At 41.4% G+C, this 18,826-nt stretch overlaps 1 protein-coding gene across 1 annotated transcript in view; it reads left to right on the plus strand.

The window, feature by feature from the left end:
- The window catches only part of EXOC4 (exocyst complex component 4), a 497,223-nt gene that overhangs the window by 117,742 nt on the left and 360,655 nt on the right, over positions 1 to 18,826 (plus strand). Inside the window, exon 9 of the mRNA XM_073652485.1 lies at positions 7 to 95. Coding sequence (XP_073508586.1) covers positions 7 to 95 — 89 coding nt within the window. The remainder of the gene's footprint in view (positions 1 to 6; positions 96 to 18,826) is intronic.

The following is an 18,826-nucleotide window of genomic DNA, read 5'->3' on the forward strand; positions in this document are numbered from 1 at the left end:
TTTAAGGTTTGAGTCCTCTTCACACGCAATAAGTATGAGCGCTTATCTGCGAGAACAAAGGAGAGAATTGTACAGCAAAAGCGGGGAACTTCAAGGTACACTTTACATCTTCGATACTTCTTTATGAAAGATGATCACAAACTGAATGTGGCCCCCAAGCCACATTATGGCTTCCAGTATTATACTTATTTATATTGTGCCTGGAAATGTTGCTTTTTTATTTTTTTCATTTGATAGCTTTGATATTTTCCAGGTAGATCAAGAACTAGTTTCCTTTGTGAAATCCTTGAAGAAGTGCTAACTCTTCTATTTCCTTCCTTGTTTTCAGAGCACTAGTTGGTCAATATCTTTCTTTTTCTAGAACACAGCAGAGTCAGGATTGTTCCTTGCTATTAATGCAATCACTTTATCCAGGCTTTATAAGGCCACTTATTTCTTTTCCTTTTTTTTTCTCTCCCCCCCCCTCCCACCCTCAACGCCTTGGATTAGCCGCAGTCTCTTTACAAAGACCATCCAATCAAGGAGGGTTTATTAAAACCAGGAGCTTTATGACTGAGAATTAATTAGTAGAGTATTTTCATGCAAAACATCCAATTTTTTGATTAGCAACAGAGCAGGGCTGCAATTAACACTCTGGGAAGCTTATATTTCCAGCTTTTTGATTCTCAGGAAATAAGATTATCAAACAGGGGTCAGACACTTGACAGCGGAGGGTTTCAACGTGCAAGAAAATAATTTGTTTCTTGATTTTGTTGGTTAGATTTCATTAAGACTTCATCCTGGGGAGGAGGGGGTGGAGAACCAGTAACAATACCGAATGGATAACTTATCCGACAATTCAGATGTCATTTACTTTCTCGTAAAAATCCTTGTCTTGACTTTAAGTTAATCATTTTGTGCCATTTTCATATTCATAAACATACTTTGTGCATAGAATATAAACTCCCCTCACTCAGTTATATGCCATTTTACTTGACCTATTCACAGTCGAGACCAAAAGTGCACAAAAGGCAGTTTACTATGCCATCGATTGTAATTCAGTACATTTCTCCAGAGAAATTGGAAGGTCTGTTATTAAAATATTATGGGGGTGGTGTGGGGAATTTCTATATCAGTATATTCCCTGATGAAATAATAAATTAGGTTCATAGAGGTGAAGCATCAGCTTGTGGCCTCCAGCACTGAATAGCATCACTATTTTGTGAAAAATCACAAAAAATAATGTAAATGTATATAAAGTATAATATATGAAATGTTATATGGATGTATAGGTAATATGGGTATATATACAGTGTGTATTTATATACACTCCTCAACATTGAAATTGCAACACCATGAAGGAAAAGTTGCGAAATTATAGAAATCACAGGATCGATAGACATGTTAATGATATGCAAATGCTGAAAAAGGGGAGACATAATTTTGAAAACATCTTGATTTAAAGAAGCACTCCCACTAACATTTTTATTATTTAAATATGTGTGTATATGTCTGAAATGTAGTGTGGGTATATTAACATTCTCACCGCCGCTCTCTCCGATGTCCCAAGCCGTTCTTCAGCTCTTTCAATGACGTCACCCCTTTGTAGGCTCCTCCCGGTCACTCTGCGTGACCCGGAAGTGAGTTTTACATTCTGTGGAGCATCAGAACGAGGCTCCATAGACTTTCATTGTAAATGAGACTTCCTGCACACGCATAGAGTCTAGAATGAGCCAGCAGGTCTCATTTGCGGTGACGTCACTCAGAAGAGCGGAAGATCGTCGCTGGACACTGGAGAGAGCAGTGGTAGGTGAGTATATTAATAGACTCACCCAACATTACAGGCACATACACACACATTTAAGCAATACCAATGTTAGTGGGAGTGCTTTTTTATAGTCATCAACTGATTGCCAAGCTTAGAAATACACATATTTTCACGCCTTGGCATACTATCAGTGAGGTTATTAATGGCTGTCTGAGGAATGTTCTGCGACACTAAATTCACTTGGACAAGCAAATTATCAAGATCCACTGTTGGCAGCTCCCTTTGCAGTTGCTGACCAATGATGTCTTAGATGTGCTTGATGAGAGACACAAGTCCGGAGACGGTACAGCAGGCTTCCCCAACTCCAGTCCTCAAGGTCCACCAACAGGTTATGTTTTCAGGATTTCCTTAGTATTGCACAGGTAATAATTACATCACCTGCATAGGTAATAATTACATCACCTGGGAAATACTAAGGAAATCCTGAAAACATGATCTGTTGGTGGGCCTTGAGGACTGGAGTTGGGGAACACTGCGCTACAGGACACGGTAGCACATTTAGTCCACGCAGGCTGCTCACAGTAGCCCAAGCAACATGTTGCCTGGCTTTGTAATGTTGACATATGGCTCCTAAAATGCTTTGGAGAAATGGTCAATTTGCAGACAGGTGTTTCAGGGTGATTGCTCCTCATTAGTGCAAAGCAGGAGTACTGGTTTGTAAGGGGTAAAGTTTCTCCTTGCAGAAAGCACCAAGTCTGCGGTAAGGAAACTTTTAGACCATGCAATGCTCTTCTTTGGAATTTAAATATGCAAATAATCACTTCAGAAAGGAAGAGGACATGAACACTAGTGCCAACTATTGGAAGTAACAATTCTAAAAGTCAATGTCGACCCTTTAAAAAGTCAGATTAGTTGACAAATATTTTATTTTGTTATATTCCTCTTTTTTTATTCTAAATAAATTTTTTGAGCTCTATGCCAAAAATTATTAAATTATCCTTATGGATCCATGGGCAAATATTGCATGCCTGATGCTGTAGTTTTATGCTGTATAAATGCTTCTCTGACATCCTTATGTTTCCACATTTATATTCAAAATCTTATGTAATAAAACAGCATTTGCTGTAATGGAATAAAGCGAGAAATGGCTATGCTAGGATTCTCATATGTTTTGGCCACATGTTCCTGTTGGCAGGACCATGCATCCAGAATGTTATTTCTGTCAGAGACGCATGACATTTCATGTGGGATCATTTGAGCTGGATTAAATGGATAGTCAATATGGTACATGCAGAGGGGAAAGGACTCAGTTTATTCTCCTTAATAAAATCTTTCTAAATACGGTTTATCCAGGCTGAACATTCATGATTATACCATGTTAAAGGCTTTGTTCAGACTGACATTGTTCATGCCGTGATTTCAAATGCAGTCATCCAATTTAAAGAATACTGTTGGTTTCAATACTTTATTTTTCATTCCCTTCTCCTCCTACTTAAGATTGATATAAAACATTGGTATTTTTCCATTGTAAAACTTATATAGAAACACATTTTTCTTCTATTTCTCTTGTCAGTTTCCAAATATTCTTATCGCTATAGGTATCAGTGACAATATTCGTTACCGTCGTATTTTATGCTAAGATGCTTTTTACTGTTTTTATTTTGTCACTTGTTAAAATAAAATCCACAGCATCTTAAAAGGGTTTTCCCATTTTGTGATAAGTCTGCAGTCACTGTATGTGACTTCAGACTTCTCAATCTTTACAACAGCGCACGGTCTTAGGCATTGAGGCTGAGAGTGGTCGGTCATGTGACTGCAAGTACTGTATGTGATTTACATACTTCCGGCCACATTCCAACTAGACATGCACTGTGTCCCTTAACCACTTCGCGCCAGAGCCTGTTTTTGCCTTCGTGACCGGGCCAATTTTTTCAATTCTGACCACTGTCACTTTATGAGGTAATTACTCTGGAACGCTTCAACGGATCCCCCTGATTCTGAGATTGTTTTTTTGTGACATATTGTACGTCATGATAGTGGTAAAATTTCTTTGATATCAGTTGCGTTTGATTGTGAAAAAATCGGAAATTTGGCGAAAATTTTGAAAATTTTGCAATTTTCAAACTTTGAATTTTCATGCCCTTTAATCAGAGAGATGTGTCACACAAAATAGTTAATAAATAACATTTCCCACATGTCTACTTTACATCAGCACAATTTTGGAACCAAAATTTTTTTTTGTTAGGAAGCTATAAGGGTTAAAAGTTGACCAGCGATTTCTCATTTTTACAACAAAATTTACAAAAACATTTTTTTTAGGGACCACATCTTATTTGAAGTGACTTTGAGGAGCCTTTATGACAGAATATACCCAAAAGTGATACCATTCTAAAAACTGCACCCCTCAAGGTGCTCAAAACCACATTCAAGAAGTTTATTAACCCTTCAGGTGCTTCACAGGAATTTTTGGAATGTGGAAGAAAACAATGAACATTTAACTTTTTTTCACAAAACTGCTACTTTAACCTCAAATTTTTAATTTTCACAAGGGCAGCCAGAAAAAATGGACCCCAAAATGTGTTGTGTAATTTCTCCTGAGCACGCTGATACCCCATATGTGGTGCAAAGCCACTGTTTGGGTGCACGGCATGGCTTGGAAGGTAAGGAGCGCCATTTGACTTTTGGAATGGAAATTTGACTGGAATGGATAGCGGACGCCATGTTGCATTTGGAGAGCCCCAGAGGTGTATAAACAGAGGAAACCCCCAACAAGTGACCCCATTTTGGAAACTAGACCCCTCAAGGAACTTATCTAGATGTGTGGTGAGCACCTTGAACCCCCAGGGGCTTCACAGAATTTTATAATGTTGAAGTGTGAAAATAAAAAAACACATTTTTAACACAAAACTGCTACTTTAGCCTCAAATTTTTAATTTTCACAAGGGCAGCCAGAAAAAATGGACCCCAAAATGTGTTGTGCAATTTCTCCTGAGCACTCTGATACCCCATATGTGGTGCAAAGCCACTGTTTGGGCGCACGGCATGGCTTGGAAGGTAAGGAGCGCCATTTGACTTTTGGAATGGAAATTTGACTGGAATGGATAGCGGACGCCATGTTGCATTTGGAGAGCCCCTGAGGTGCCTAAACAGAGGAAACCCCCAACAAGTGACCCCATTTTGGAAACTAGACCCCTCAAGGAACTTATCTAGATGTGTGGTGAGCACCTTGAACCCCCAGGGGCTTCACAGAATTTTATAATGTTGAAGTGTGAAAATAAAAAAACACATTTTTAACACAAAACTGCTACTTTAGCCTCAAATTTTTAATTTTCACAAGGGCAGCCAGAAAAAATGGACCCCAAAATGTGTTGTGCAATTTCTCCTGAGCACGCTGATACCCCATATGTGGTGCAAAGCCACTGTTTGGGCGCACGGCATGGCTTGGAAGGTAAGGAGCGCCATTTGACTTTTGGAATGGAAATTTGACTGGAATGGATAGCGGACGCCATGTTGCATTTGGAGAGCCCCTGAGGTGCCTAAACAGAGGAAACCCCCAACAAGTGACCCCATTTTGGAAACTAGACCCCTCAAGGAACTTATCTAGATGTGTGGTGAGCACCTTGAACCCCCAGGGGCTTCACAGAATTTTATAATGTTGAAGTGTGAAAATAAAAAAACACATTTTTAACACAAAACTGCTACTTTAGCCTCAAATTTTTAATTTTCACAAGGGCAGCCAGAAAAAATGGACCCCAAAATGTGTTGTGCAATTTCTCCTGAGCACGCTGATACCCCATATGTGGTGCAAAGCCACTGTTTGGGCGCACGGCATGGCTTGGAAGGTAAGGAGCGCCATTTGACTTTTGGAATGGAAATTTGACTGGAATGGATAGCGGACGCCATGTTGCATTTGGAGAGCCCCTGAGGTGCCTAAACAGAGGAAACCCCCAACAAGTGACCCCATTTTGGAAACTAGACCCCTCAAGCAACTTATCTAGATGTGTGGTGAGCACCTTGAACCCCCAGGGGCTTCACAGAATTTTATAATGTTGAAGTGTGAAAATAAAAAAACACATTTTTAACACAAAAGTGCTACTTTAGCCTCAAATTTTTAATTTTCACAAGGGCAGCCAGAAAAAATGGACCCCAAAATGTGTTGTGCAATTTCTCCTGAGCACGCTGATACCCCATATGTGGTGCAAAGCCACTGTTTGGGCGCACGGCATGGCTTGGAAGGTAAGGAGCGCCATTTGACTTTTGGAATGGAAATTTGACTGGAATGGATAGCGGACGCCATGTTGCATTTGGAGAGCCCCTGAGGTGCCTAAACAGAGGAAACCCACAACAAGTGACCGAATTTTACAATCTACTCCTCTGTATAAATTAATCTAGTGGTGGGAAAATAAGTAGATAGGTAAATGGTCACTAAACCCATAGATGAATTCCCACAGAGGTGTCATTTCTATAATGGGGTCACTTCAGGGGGGATTATGCTGTTCTGGCACTTTTCAGAGTACCAGAGCTAAAGAATCTGAAGTGACCCCATTTTGGAAATGAAACCCCTCTGGGAATTCATCTATGGGTTTAGTGACCATTTTAACTCAATGGATGATTTCCAGAAACAAGCACGCAATGGAAGGTTTAGATTCTGGAGAACCCCCCCTGGAAATTAAGTGAGCTCTACTCGAATGTGTCATTCACTAAATGAACCAAATGTTTGAATGACAAATTGGGATACATTTTTACAGTTTAAAAACGTGGTTCTGTGTGGAAGATTTTAAAGCAGTCAGTGACGCATAAGGCTGGCAATGATGGGCATTGTGGGCAATAGTAGCGGGTATCACGCCTCATTCCTCTCTTAGTACATACACGACATCTTTTCTGGGGGTTCCTTCTTGTTTCCGTTGCTGGAATAAGTGCAATAAAATGTCGCTCAGTGAGTCTTTTCACATCCTCAGATTCTAATGGATGAGCGGGGCTAACACTTTGAAAGACAAGATTTTCAATTACCTTTTCTTGATAATCAAGAAAAGGATCTGAATTTCCTGCTTTTTTGTACAACACAAAAGAATTGTATGTGGCCACCTGAAACAAATAAATAACCAACTTTTTATACCAGGTATAGGACTTTCTTGATACCTGGTATGGCTGTAGAACCTGGTCTGCAAGGTCCAAACCCCCCATGTGTTTGTTGTAGTCAATGACTGACACAGGTTTTTGCTTCAGAGTGGTGGATCCTAGTTCTACAGTGGCCCTTGTGGCATCTGTGTGGATCGAGCTGAGGACAAAAATATCCTTTTATCCCTATATTTCAGGGCAAGCAGCTCTCCGTTGCGTACAGCCCCTGACTGCCCCTTTTGAAACTTTTGGTTGACCAATGGTTGTGGAAACCCCTGACGGTTTTTACGGATGGTCCCACAAGCCCCGATGTTGTGTTCAACCAGACTTTTAAATAGGGGTATGCTGGTGTAATAATTGTCCACATATAGATTGTAGCCTTTTTGAAAAAATGGACTTATCAGCTCCCAAACAATTTTTCCAGATGTCCCCAGATAAGTAGGGCATCCTGGTGGGTTTAGTTGGCTATCTTTCCCCTCATATATGCGAAAAGCGGATGTGTATCCGGTTGAACTTTCGCACATTTTATAGAGCTTTATTCCAAACCTTGCCCTTTTAGATGGGATAAATTGCTTGAGGTGCAGTCTTCCTTTGAATTTTACAAGGGACTCGTCTATAGAAATATTTTGTGTTGGGGTGTAGAGGCTTAAGAATTTTTCTGACAAATTTTCAATGATGGGTCTAATTTTATATAACCTGTCATGTTCTGGGGCATTTCTGGGCAGGCATTGACTATTGTCGTTAAAATGCCAAAACCGCATGAGCATTTCATAACGGGTCCTAGGCAGAATGACTGAAAACATAGGGGTGGCTTGAACAGGGTGGTTGGACCAGTAGGATCGAATGCTCGGTTTTTTAACAAGCCCCATGGCAAATGTAAGTCCTAAAAATTTTTTTATTTCCGGGACATTAGTTGGTGTCCATAAATTTGCCCTAGCATAGTAAGATCGGGGATTCTGGCTTATGAATTGGGACGCGTATAAATTTGTTTGCACGACAATATGCTCTAGCAAGCTGTCTGTAAAAAACAAATTAAAAAAATGAATTGGTCCAAAATCTTCCACCTCCACATTTATACCAGGAATGGCGTTGAAATCAGGGCTGAATGGAGCAGCCGAATCTGAAGCCTCCCATCTGGGAAATGCTAGATCATGTGGCAACGCCCCTTGTACATTGGCGTGCGCCAATTCACTAGTAGCAGGGACAGCGCTTGTACTGGGCAGTGTTCCCTGATTTGGAGACGTTTCTCCAGTAGCGCTATTTGCCCCTATTGCTGTACTGGTCCTTGGGCTTGAGGATGGAACAGAATCACTGCTCATTTCTGGGCTCTCAGTGTCGCCGCTACTAAAGCCCTCAAAATCCATATCTCCATCTGAGATTGCGCTGTCATCAGTGTCAGAACACAGCAGGGCATACACCTCTTCTGCGGTATAAGTCTGACGGGCCATTTTATTTTTATATTTTTTGACTGGACTGAACGGACCGGACTGAAAGGACGGGACCGGACTGGACTGACCGGACTGATCTGACTGGACTGACCGGACTGATCTGACAGGACTGACTGACTGATGTGACAGGACTGACTGACTGATCTGACAGGACTGACTGACTGACAGATCTGACAGGACTGACTGACTGACAGATCTGACTGACTGACAGATCTGACTGACTGACAGATCTGACTGACTGACAGATCTGAGAGATCTGACAGGACTGACTGACTGACAGGACTGACTGACTGACAGATCTGACAGGACTGACTGACTGACAGGACTGACTGACTGACAGATCTGACAGGACTGACAGATCTGACAGGACTGACTATCTGACAGGACTGACTGACTGACAGATCTGACAGGACTGACTGACTGACAGGACTGACTGACTGACAGGACTGACTGACTGACAGGACTGACTGACTGACAGATCTGACAGGACTGACTGACTGACAGATCTGACAGGACTGACTGACAGATCTGACAGGACTGACTGACAGATCTGACAGGACTGACTGACAGATCTGACAGGACTGACTGACAGATCTGACAGGACTGACTGACAGATCTGACAGGACTGACTGACTGACAGATCTGACAGGACTGACTGACTGACAGATCTGACAGGACTGACTGACTGACAGATCTGACAGGACTGACTGACTGACAGATCTGACAGGACTGACTGACAGATCTGACAGGACTGACTGACAGATCTGACAGGACTGACTGACTGACAGATCTGACAGGACTGACTGACTGACAGATCTGACAGGACTGACTGACTGACAGATCTGACAGGACTGACTGACTGACAGATCTGACAGGACTGACTGACAGATCTGACAGGACTGACTGACAGATCTGACAGGACTGATCTGACAGGACTGACTGACTGACAGATCTGACAGGACTGACTGACTGACAGATCTGACTGACTGACAGATCTGACAGGACTGACTGACAGATCTGACAGGACTGACTGACAGATCTGACAGGACTGACTGACAGATCTGACAGGACTGACTGACTGACAGATCTGACAGGACTGACTGACTGACAGATCTGACAGGACTGACTGACAGATCTGACAGGACTGACTGACTGACAGATCTGACAGGACTGACTGACTGACAGATCTGACAGGACTGACTGACAGATCTGACAGGACTGACTGACTGACAGATCTGACAGGACTGACTGACAGATCTGACAGGACTGACTGACTGACAGATCTGACAGGACTGACTGACTGACAGATCTGACAGGACTGACTGACTGACAGATCTGACAGGACTGACTGACAGATCTGACAGGACTGACTGACTGACAGATCTGACAGGACTGACTGACTGACAGATCTGACAGGACTGACTGACTGACAGATCTGACAGGACTGACTGACTGACTGACAGATCTGACAGGACTGACTGACTGACAGATCTGACAGGACTGACTGACTGACAGATCTGACAGGACTGACTGACAGATCTGACAGGACTGACTGACTGACAGATCTGACAGGACTGACTGACTGACAGATCTGACAGGACTGACTGACAGATCTGACAGGACTGACTGACAGATCTGACAGGACTGACTGACAGATCTGACAGGACTGACTGACTGACAGATCTGACAGGACTGACTGACTGACAGATCTGACAGGACTGACTGACTGACAGATCTGACAGGACTGACTGACTGACAGATCTGACAGGACTGACTGACTGACAGATCTGACAGGACTGACTGACTGACAGATCTGACAGGACTGACTGACTGACAGATCTGACAGGACTGACTGACTGACAGATCTGACAGGACTGACAGATCTGACTGGACTGATCTGACAGGACTGACTGACTGGACTGATCTGACAGGACTGACTGATCTGACAGACTCACTAACCCTAACTCTTACTTTCTTTTTTTTTTTTTTTTTTTTTTTTTTTTACTTTCACAGTGGCAAGGCTGACAGCTCTTGTCACACTGTTTCTCCTCTGCTCTCTCACTGAGATCGGAGGAGAAACTGCATTTATCAGGCAGATCGCCCGGGAAAGTTTGTTGCTAAAACAAACTTCCCTGGTGATCTCTCTGATTGGCTGGTGTGACGCTGACATCATCGAGACCTGAGCCAATGAGGTCTCAATGATGTCAGAGGTCACAGCACCGGGATCCCCGCCGCTGACAGGTATGTGGGGGGTCCCGATCGCCGACCACCGGCTGTCCCTATCTTTTAAATGCCGCGATCGGATCGCGGCATCTAGAAGATAGGAACAGGTTAACATCATGGGGACCTGATCCAATCAGGTCCCCATGATGCCACATGTCAGAGCTATCGCTCTGAACCGGTACCGCAGCGCTAGCAGGACCCTGGGGGTCCTGAGCGCTGCGGGACCACCCACCGTTTTTAAACGTCGGCGCTGCACAGAGCCCAGGCAGCGCCGACGTTTATGTACAGTGGGCGGTCGGGAACCGGTTAATACAAGTGAATTGAGCAAGGTCGAGCTAATTTAGTTGGTACTTGGCCACATGTATGTAATCGCATACTTGCGGTCACATGACCTTCCGCACTCACCAAAGACATCGGAGAATCCTGATATCGTGCGGGACACATGCTGTAAGGATTCAGATGTCTGCAGTCACATAGTGATTTCAGATTTTTGTCACAAGACTGGACAATTCCTTTACCTCTTAAATGTCACATGTTTGTGTGTAAGGAAGCCAATCCTGAAGAGAAACTTCTGTTTTGAGCTGTACCTTTTATATTCCATACTTGTAGAATTAGATGCTCTCAAACAGAAAATGTATTTTTGTTTCTGTGCATATACATACTCCACTTTGTGAACAAAGTCCACCTTTTTCAATGATTTCCATTAACGTGCTGTTTCCGGAGATAGAGAGAGATATATATACCGTACAGATCAAAAGTTTGGACACACCTTCTCATTTAAAGATTTTTCTGTATCAAGAGAATGCCAAGAGTGTGCAAAGCAGTCCTCAAAGCAAAAGGTGGCTACTTTGAAGAACCTAGAATATAAGACATATTTTCAGTTGTTTCACACTTTTTTGTTAAGTATATAATTCCACATGTGTTAATTCATAGTTTTGATGCCTTCAGTGTGAATGTACAATTTTCATAGTCACGAAAATACAGAAAAATCTTTAAATGAGAAGGTGTGTCCAAACTTTTGGTCTGTACTGTATATAATATAGAGACATATGCAGTCCTGCTCATCATTTAAGTACACAATGTGGTGGAATATCTCTTGGGGAAAAAAAAAGAATCCAGTGGAAGTTGTTGTTTTTTTTTTGTATAGAGCACTCCTAAATACTAAACAATAATTTAAAACCAAAAACAATTGGATGGAAAAATAGAAAGACCTAAAGCTTGCTGTGTCACTGGTATTGGCCCCCTTTACATTAATTTATTATGGAAACACAATTTAAGTCACCTGTGGCAAATCACAAAAGAGATTCTCCTATGATTTATTGTCACTGCTCATGTAACATGAATTAGCCAATGAATGATGACTTCACTGTTTAAAAAGCCCAATGGTAGGCCCTGATCCTTTGTGACAATGGTGAAGACGAAGGAGCTGTCTGAGGACATCAGAACTGCTATTGGTATTGGCAAACACGAGACTTCCAAGGGGAATAAGGCCATCTCCAAAGACCTTGGTATCCCAGTTTCAAAAGTGGCCAATGTTAAGAAGTTTGCCAAGCATGGAACCGTCAAGATGATGTTCTTTTGCATACTTGTGACGCTGAATTTTATAGTGAGGATGCAGGAGAGGTTTTTTTCTGTTCACACTTCCATGAAGGCCGTATTTGTGCAGGTGTCTCTGAACAGTAGAACAATGTATCACAACTCCAGAATCTGGAAATCTTTCTGAAGGTCTTTTGCAATCAAGAGGGGGTTCTGATTTTCCTCACTAGCAATCCTACGTGCAGCTCTCACTGAAATTTTGCTTAGTCTTCCAGACCTTATCTTGACCATATTTTCCTGTTAATTGCCATTTCTTAATTACATTTCGAACTTAGGAAAGGGCAACTTAAAAACGCTTTTCTATCTTCTTATAGCCTTCTCCTGCTTTGTGAGCCTCCACCATTTTCATTTTCAGAGTGCTAGCCTGCTGCTTAGAAAAACCCATGGCTGTTTTTTGCACAAGGTTAGAGGAGACAGGGTTTTTATAAAGTTGGGAAATTTGCATCACCTGGCCTTTCCTAATGATGATGGTGAACAAGCCATAACCCTAGCAGGCTAATTAAGGTCTGAAACCATGGTCAAAGTTATCTGAGCATACAAATCTCCAAGGGTGCCCAAACTTCTGCATCAGCCCACTTACCTTTTTGTACTTTTTAAAATGAAAAATATATTTTTTGTTTTTGCCTAAAATACAAAGGAAATGTGTCATCTTTACCTTGTTTACCCTGTTACTGTGTGTGCGTGTGTATTAAAAATAGATATAGTCATGGCAGAAAGTGTTGGCACCCTTGAAATTATTACATATAATAAAGTGTTTCTCCCATAAAATTACTGCAATTACATGTTTTGTTATTCACATGTTTATTTCCTTTGTGTGTATTGGAACAAGACAAAAAAAAACAGAGAAGAAAAGGCAAATTGGACATAATTTCCCAGAAAACCCCAAAAATGGGCTGGACAAAGTTGTTGGCACCTTTCCAAAATTGTGGATAAACAACTTTGTTTCAAGCATTTGATGCTCATTCAAACTCACCTGTGGCAAGTTACAGGTGTGTGCAATATGAAAATTGCACCTGAAACCAGATAAAAAGGGGAGAAGTTGACTCAATCTTTGCATTGTGTGTCTGTGTGCTACACTTAGCATTGAGAACAGAAAGAGGAGAAGAGAACTGTCAGAGGACCTGAGAACCAAAATTGTTGAACAACATCAACAATCTCAAGGTTACAAGTCCATCTCCAGATATAATCAAGAAGTTTGCAACCCATGACACTGTAGTTAATCTCCCTGGACCTGGACCGTAGCTCCATTCAAGTCCCAAAGAAATTAAAGCTGTCCTGCAGGCCCAGGGTGCATCAGTGGCAGCGCGAACTATCCGTAAACATTTGAATAAAATTAAATTCTATAGCAGGAGACGCAGGAGGACCCCACTGGTGACACAGAGACTTAAAAAAGCTAGACTGCAGTTTGCCAAGATATGTGTAAGCTAAAATCCTCCTTGGAAAGCGTTTTGTAGACAGATGAGACCAAGATAGCTCTTTTTGGTAAAGCACATCATTATACTGTTTACTGAAAATGGAATGAGGCCTACAAAGAAAAAAACACGGTACATACAGTCTAACATTGTGGAGGTTCAAAGATGTTTTTGGGTTATTTTGCTGCCTCTGGCACTGAGTGCCTTGACTGTATGCAAAGCATCATGAAATCTAATGATTACCAAAAGATTTGGGGTCGCAATAAAGTGCCCAGTGTCAGAAAGCTGGGTTTGTGTCCTAGGTCATTGGTCTTCCAGCAGGACAATGACTCCAAACATACTTCAAGAAGCACCCAGAAATGGCTGAAAGCAAAGCGCTGGACAGTTCTGAAGTGGCCAGTAATGAGTCCAGATTTAAATCCCATTGAACACCTGTGTAGAGATCTTAAAACTGCTGTTGGGAGAAGGCACCCTTCAAATATGAGAGACCTGGAGCAGTTAGCAAAAAAAAAAGTGGTCCAAAATTCTAGATTGAAGTTATTTATTACAAATAAGCTTATTGTTCTATAAAAATTGGTGTTTTTGTAACAGCTATTTCAGTTTGATATATGTAATAACTGTTGGACACAGTAATGTTTCTGCCTTGAAATGAGGTTTATTGTACTAACAGAAAATGTGCAATCTGCATTCAAACAAAATTTGACAGGTGCATAAGTATGGGCACCCTTATCATTTTCTTGTTTTAAATACTCCTAGCTACTTTTTACTGACTTACTAAAGCACTTTTTTTGTAGTTGATGATGAGGGTTGCGCACATGTGAGGAGGAATTTTGGTCCACTCCTCTTTGCAGATCATCTCTAAATCATTCAGATTTTGAGGCTGTCGCTTGGCAACTAGGAGCTTCAACTCCCTCCATAAGTTTTCTATGGGACTAAGGTCTGGAGACTGGCTAGGCCACTCCATGACATTAATGTGCTTCTTTTTGAGCCCCTCCTTTGTTGCCTTGTCTGTATGTTTTGGGTCATTGTCTTGCTGGAAGACCCAGCCACGACCCATTTTTAATGTCCTGGCGGAGGGAAGGAGGTTGTCACTCAAGATTTTACTTGGCTCCATCCATTCTCCCAAGTAGTTCTGTGCCCTTAGCAGAGAAACACCCCCAAAACATAATGTTTCCACCTCTATGGTTGACAGTGGGGACGGTGTTCTTTGGGACATAGGCAGCATTTCTCTTCCTCCAAACACAGCGAGTTGAGTTAATGCCAAAGAGCTCATTTTTTGTCTCATCTGACCACAGCACCTTCTCCCAATAACTCACAGAATCATCCAGGTGTTCATTGGCAAACTTCAGACGGGCCTGCACATGTGCCTTCTTGAGTAGTGGGACCTTGTGGGCACTGCAGGATTTTAAACCTTTAAAGCGTAATGTGTTACAATGGTTTTCTTGGTGACTGTGGTCCCAGCTGCCTTGAGATCATTAACAAGTTCCCCCCGTGTAGTTTTAGGCTGATCTCTCACCTTCCTCATGATCAAGGATACCGCATGAGGTGAGATTTTGGATGGTGCCCCAGATCGATGTCGATTGACAGTCATTTTGTATTTCTTCCATTTTCTTACTATTGCACCAACAGTTGTCTCCTTCTCACCCAGCGTCTTACTTATGGTTTTGTAGCCCATTCCAGCTTTGTGCAGGTCTATGATCTTGTCCCTGACATCCTTAGAAAGCTCTTTCGTCTTGTCCATGTTGTAGAGGTTAGAGTCTGACTGATTTAGTCTGTGGACAGGCGTCTTTTATACAGGTGACTATGTAAGACAGCTGTCTTTAATGCAGGTAACGAGTTGATTAGGAGCATCTAACTGGTCTGTAGGAGCCAGAACTCATAATGGTTTGTAGGGGATCAAATACTTATTTCTCACTGCAAAATGCAAATAAATGTAATTTATACAATGTGATTTTCTTGAATTTTTTTTTTGGGATATTCTGTCTCTCAATGTTGAAATTAACCTAATAGTGCTTTTAATGTGGTCTTTTTTCATACTTGTTGACTAATTGGGATATTTAAAATGAATTCTTAAGCATCCTAAGCACTGCCGTGGGGAGAATTGCACAGAGATAGTTAAATTGAGGGTTTTTTTCCTTGAAGCTAAAGCAAGAGATACCATGCTGTGTCTGTCATTGATGTTCTTGTGGATCTTGTTAACTTTCTGCAGCTAATGTTGAATGGTTGGGATTTCAGTTCGCTTGGTGGGGAAAGTAAGAGGATTTTCTCATGTAAAGGCCCCGTCACACTAAGCGACGCTACAGCGATCCCGACAACGATACGACCTGTCAGGGATCGTTGCTGCGTCGCTATGTGGTCGCTGGTGAGATGTCAAACAGTCAGATCTTCCTAACGACGCAGCAACGATGCTTCGACCCGTAATGATCTGTATAACGATGCACGCCTAAGTGTTTCTGTGTCTGAGTCGTCAACAAGGTCGTTGGTAAGGTGTCAAACACACCGATGCATGCTACCCAGCGGGGCCTCAACGATCAAAGAAATGTCCAGACCATTCCGACACGACCAGCGATCTCACAGCAGGGGCCTGGTCGCTGCTAAGCGTCAAACGTAGCGAGATCGCTACTGAGGTCGCTGTTGCGTCACAGAACTTGTGACTCAGCAGCGATCTCGCTTAGTGTGACGGGGCCTTAAGACCACTGCTACAGTGATACTCTTTGCAACAATGCTGATTGATTTTAATAATTTTAAGTAACTATTGAGTCTACATTTGTAGTCCAAAAAATATGACTTAAAATATGGTGGCACAATAGCTAATGTCTGTATAAAAAAAAAGTGTTATTTTTTTCAGGAGTAATACATAATTGTACTAACCTAACGAATGAAGATGGATAATAACTTATTTTTTCTCTTATTGCTTCTCAGAGTTAATAAAATTTATCAGCAAATTATGTGTACACCAATTTTCTAAAAGCAAGTACTAAGTGGACAAAAAAGTTCTGTTTTTTTGGAAACTGACAGTAATAAAAAAATTCATAGTGGATCTTAGTGATCTTTTGTCCTACTGTCCGACTGATCAATTTTCCTACAATAAGACACAGGACAGTAAAGACAAGGTAGGGGACATGGCTTTTCTCTTGAGACGCTGAAGATTTTTCACATATATTTCTCAATTTTAATTCTAAAATGAGACTAAATAAGTTTAAAAGGATGAAGGGAGCAAATACTGTGATTTTTTTTGTTTATTTAAAGGAAATCTGCCACCAGGCTTTTGTTGCCTCATCTGAGACCAGTATGATGTAGAGGCACAGACCCTGATTCCAGTGATGTATCATTTACTGGGCTGTTTGCTTCACTTTTTTTTCTGCTACATGTCTACCAGTTCTCTAAATGATGAGCTGTATATAACCCTACACTGTTGACAGCTGTCTATGCATAGGCAGAAAGCCACCAATCAGTGATGGGGACAGGGTTATACAGAGCTAATGAATATGGAAGACTACATGGCAGTAGGTTTACTAGTCCGCTAGTGATTTCTTGATCAAAACTGTGATTTTATCAAATCTACAAGCAGCCCAGTAAGTGCACACATCACTGAAATCAGGGTCTCTGTCTCTACATCATGTTGGTCTTGGATTAAGTGACAAAAAACCTGGTGACAAATTCACTTTAAGGGGTTTAGACGCATGAACAGTAGTGAGAACAAACACTATATGTAGATCAGATGTGCAGTTTGTGCCTTTTTTAAGATGTTTTAGAACACATCCGTGACTACAACGTGGCTACAGTGAGTACAGGGCCATCAACCCCCTCCTTGTCTTATCTTTCATTCAGGCTGCTACTGCTGGAACTTGCCCCTTGAATCTCCTGTAAGATTGGCTGGTGTGTATCATACACATCTTCCGCAGGCTCACAAGAAAGTCAGTGCACTGAGAACATCAAGATGAAAACCATTAGAAATCCTAACTACTAAAATAGCGAGGGTAATTGTCTCACTTACCATACTTAAAATGAACCAAAGTATGAGGGGAAAGGATAGAGAGCAATTTAAAATCAGGGAGATTTAATAGAAACCTACATCTAGCTCTAGATATTCATTTATTGTTGGCACAATTTACCATTTCTGCAGCCTTAGTTGATTATGGATTTTTTGAGCTGTGTAAGGAAAGAAGTGAGACAAGGTGGATTGTCTTTTTCCAAGGTTTATCCTTCGTAACAATGATGCCAAAAATGGCTTCCATCTGCGCAGCCTCCTTCCTTCATAGAGAATGATCCGCACGTTCAGCTGACCTAAATGCTAATGTTTATGGAGGGATCCATGAGCCTAATTGCCAGACAATAACATTTCAGTCTCTTCCATGTGTGTGTATACATGGGATGTGTGTAATCATCTTGTGACTATAATGAGCTGCTGCATCATCTGAAGACAAATTGTTTGAATGTTGTCTAAGTACTTAATGAATACTTTTAGAAAGTGATATATAGAGCTGGATATAGAGTTGTTGGGGAAAACAAAGGGATAAGGCTTCATTAAATCCATCAAATATATCTTGTAGAATAAGACTGCACAGGGCAAGTTCTGGTCATTGAACAGACGATTTCCATCAGTACAATACTGGCATATTAGAGTGATGTAAACAGCAATGTTCTTCATTTTGTCAGTTTATGATAAATGGATAGAATAAGGTGATAATACACACTGCAGGATGAGAACATATCCATGTTTTTTTGTTTCAAACTGTTTATTCAACACAAGTTTTGAAACTATGTAGTGAAACTAAGGATAAGCATGAAAAAAGAAGGGTTCGATTCAGATGAGATGATACAATATAATATAGTAAATAACCTCGGCACTCAAGGTATATTCAATGTGAAAGTTTATTACAATCATGGTCCAATCCCAAAAAAACAGTAGACGTTTCGGCCAGTCAGTGGCCTTCATCAATACAATCTATAAGCATAAATGGACACCATAGATTATAATATGAAATTACAAAAATAAAGGAACAGATCAAAATTGCATAGTGATCATACGCCGGCATTGAGAACATGCATAAAACATAGCATAATAACAGTGAGGAAGCTTCAAAAGTGACACATACCAGGTGTGGATTGGAGTGAATCCAGAGAAACAGGCAAGTGTCACTGGGAGTACAGGTAAGTCCTGTGAGAGGATGTAAGTCAAAGTGAGTAACCAGAGCTCACAATACTAATAGGGGGTGCCGCATACTGTCCTATTGGGGTGTACCTGTGCGTCCTGGAAGTGGTCCTGTGATTCCAACGCG

This window comes from Phyllobates terribilis, unplaced genomic scaffold (genome assembly GCF_046119375.1).
Source record: "Phyllobates terribilis strain yellow unplaced genomic scaffold, ASM4611937v1 Scaffold_11__3_contigs__length_659146591, whole genome shotgun sequence".
Taxonomy (NCBI): domain Eukaryota; kingdom Metazoa; phylum Chordata; class Amphibia; order Anura; family Dendrobatidae; genus Phyllobates; species Phyllobates terribilis.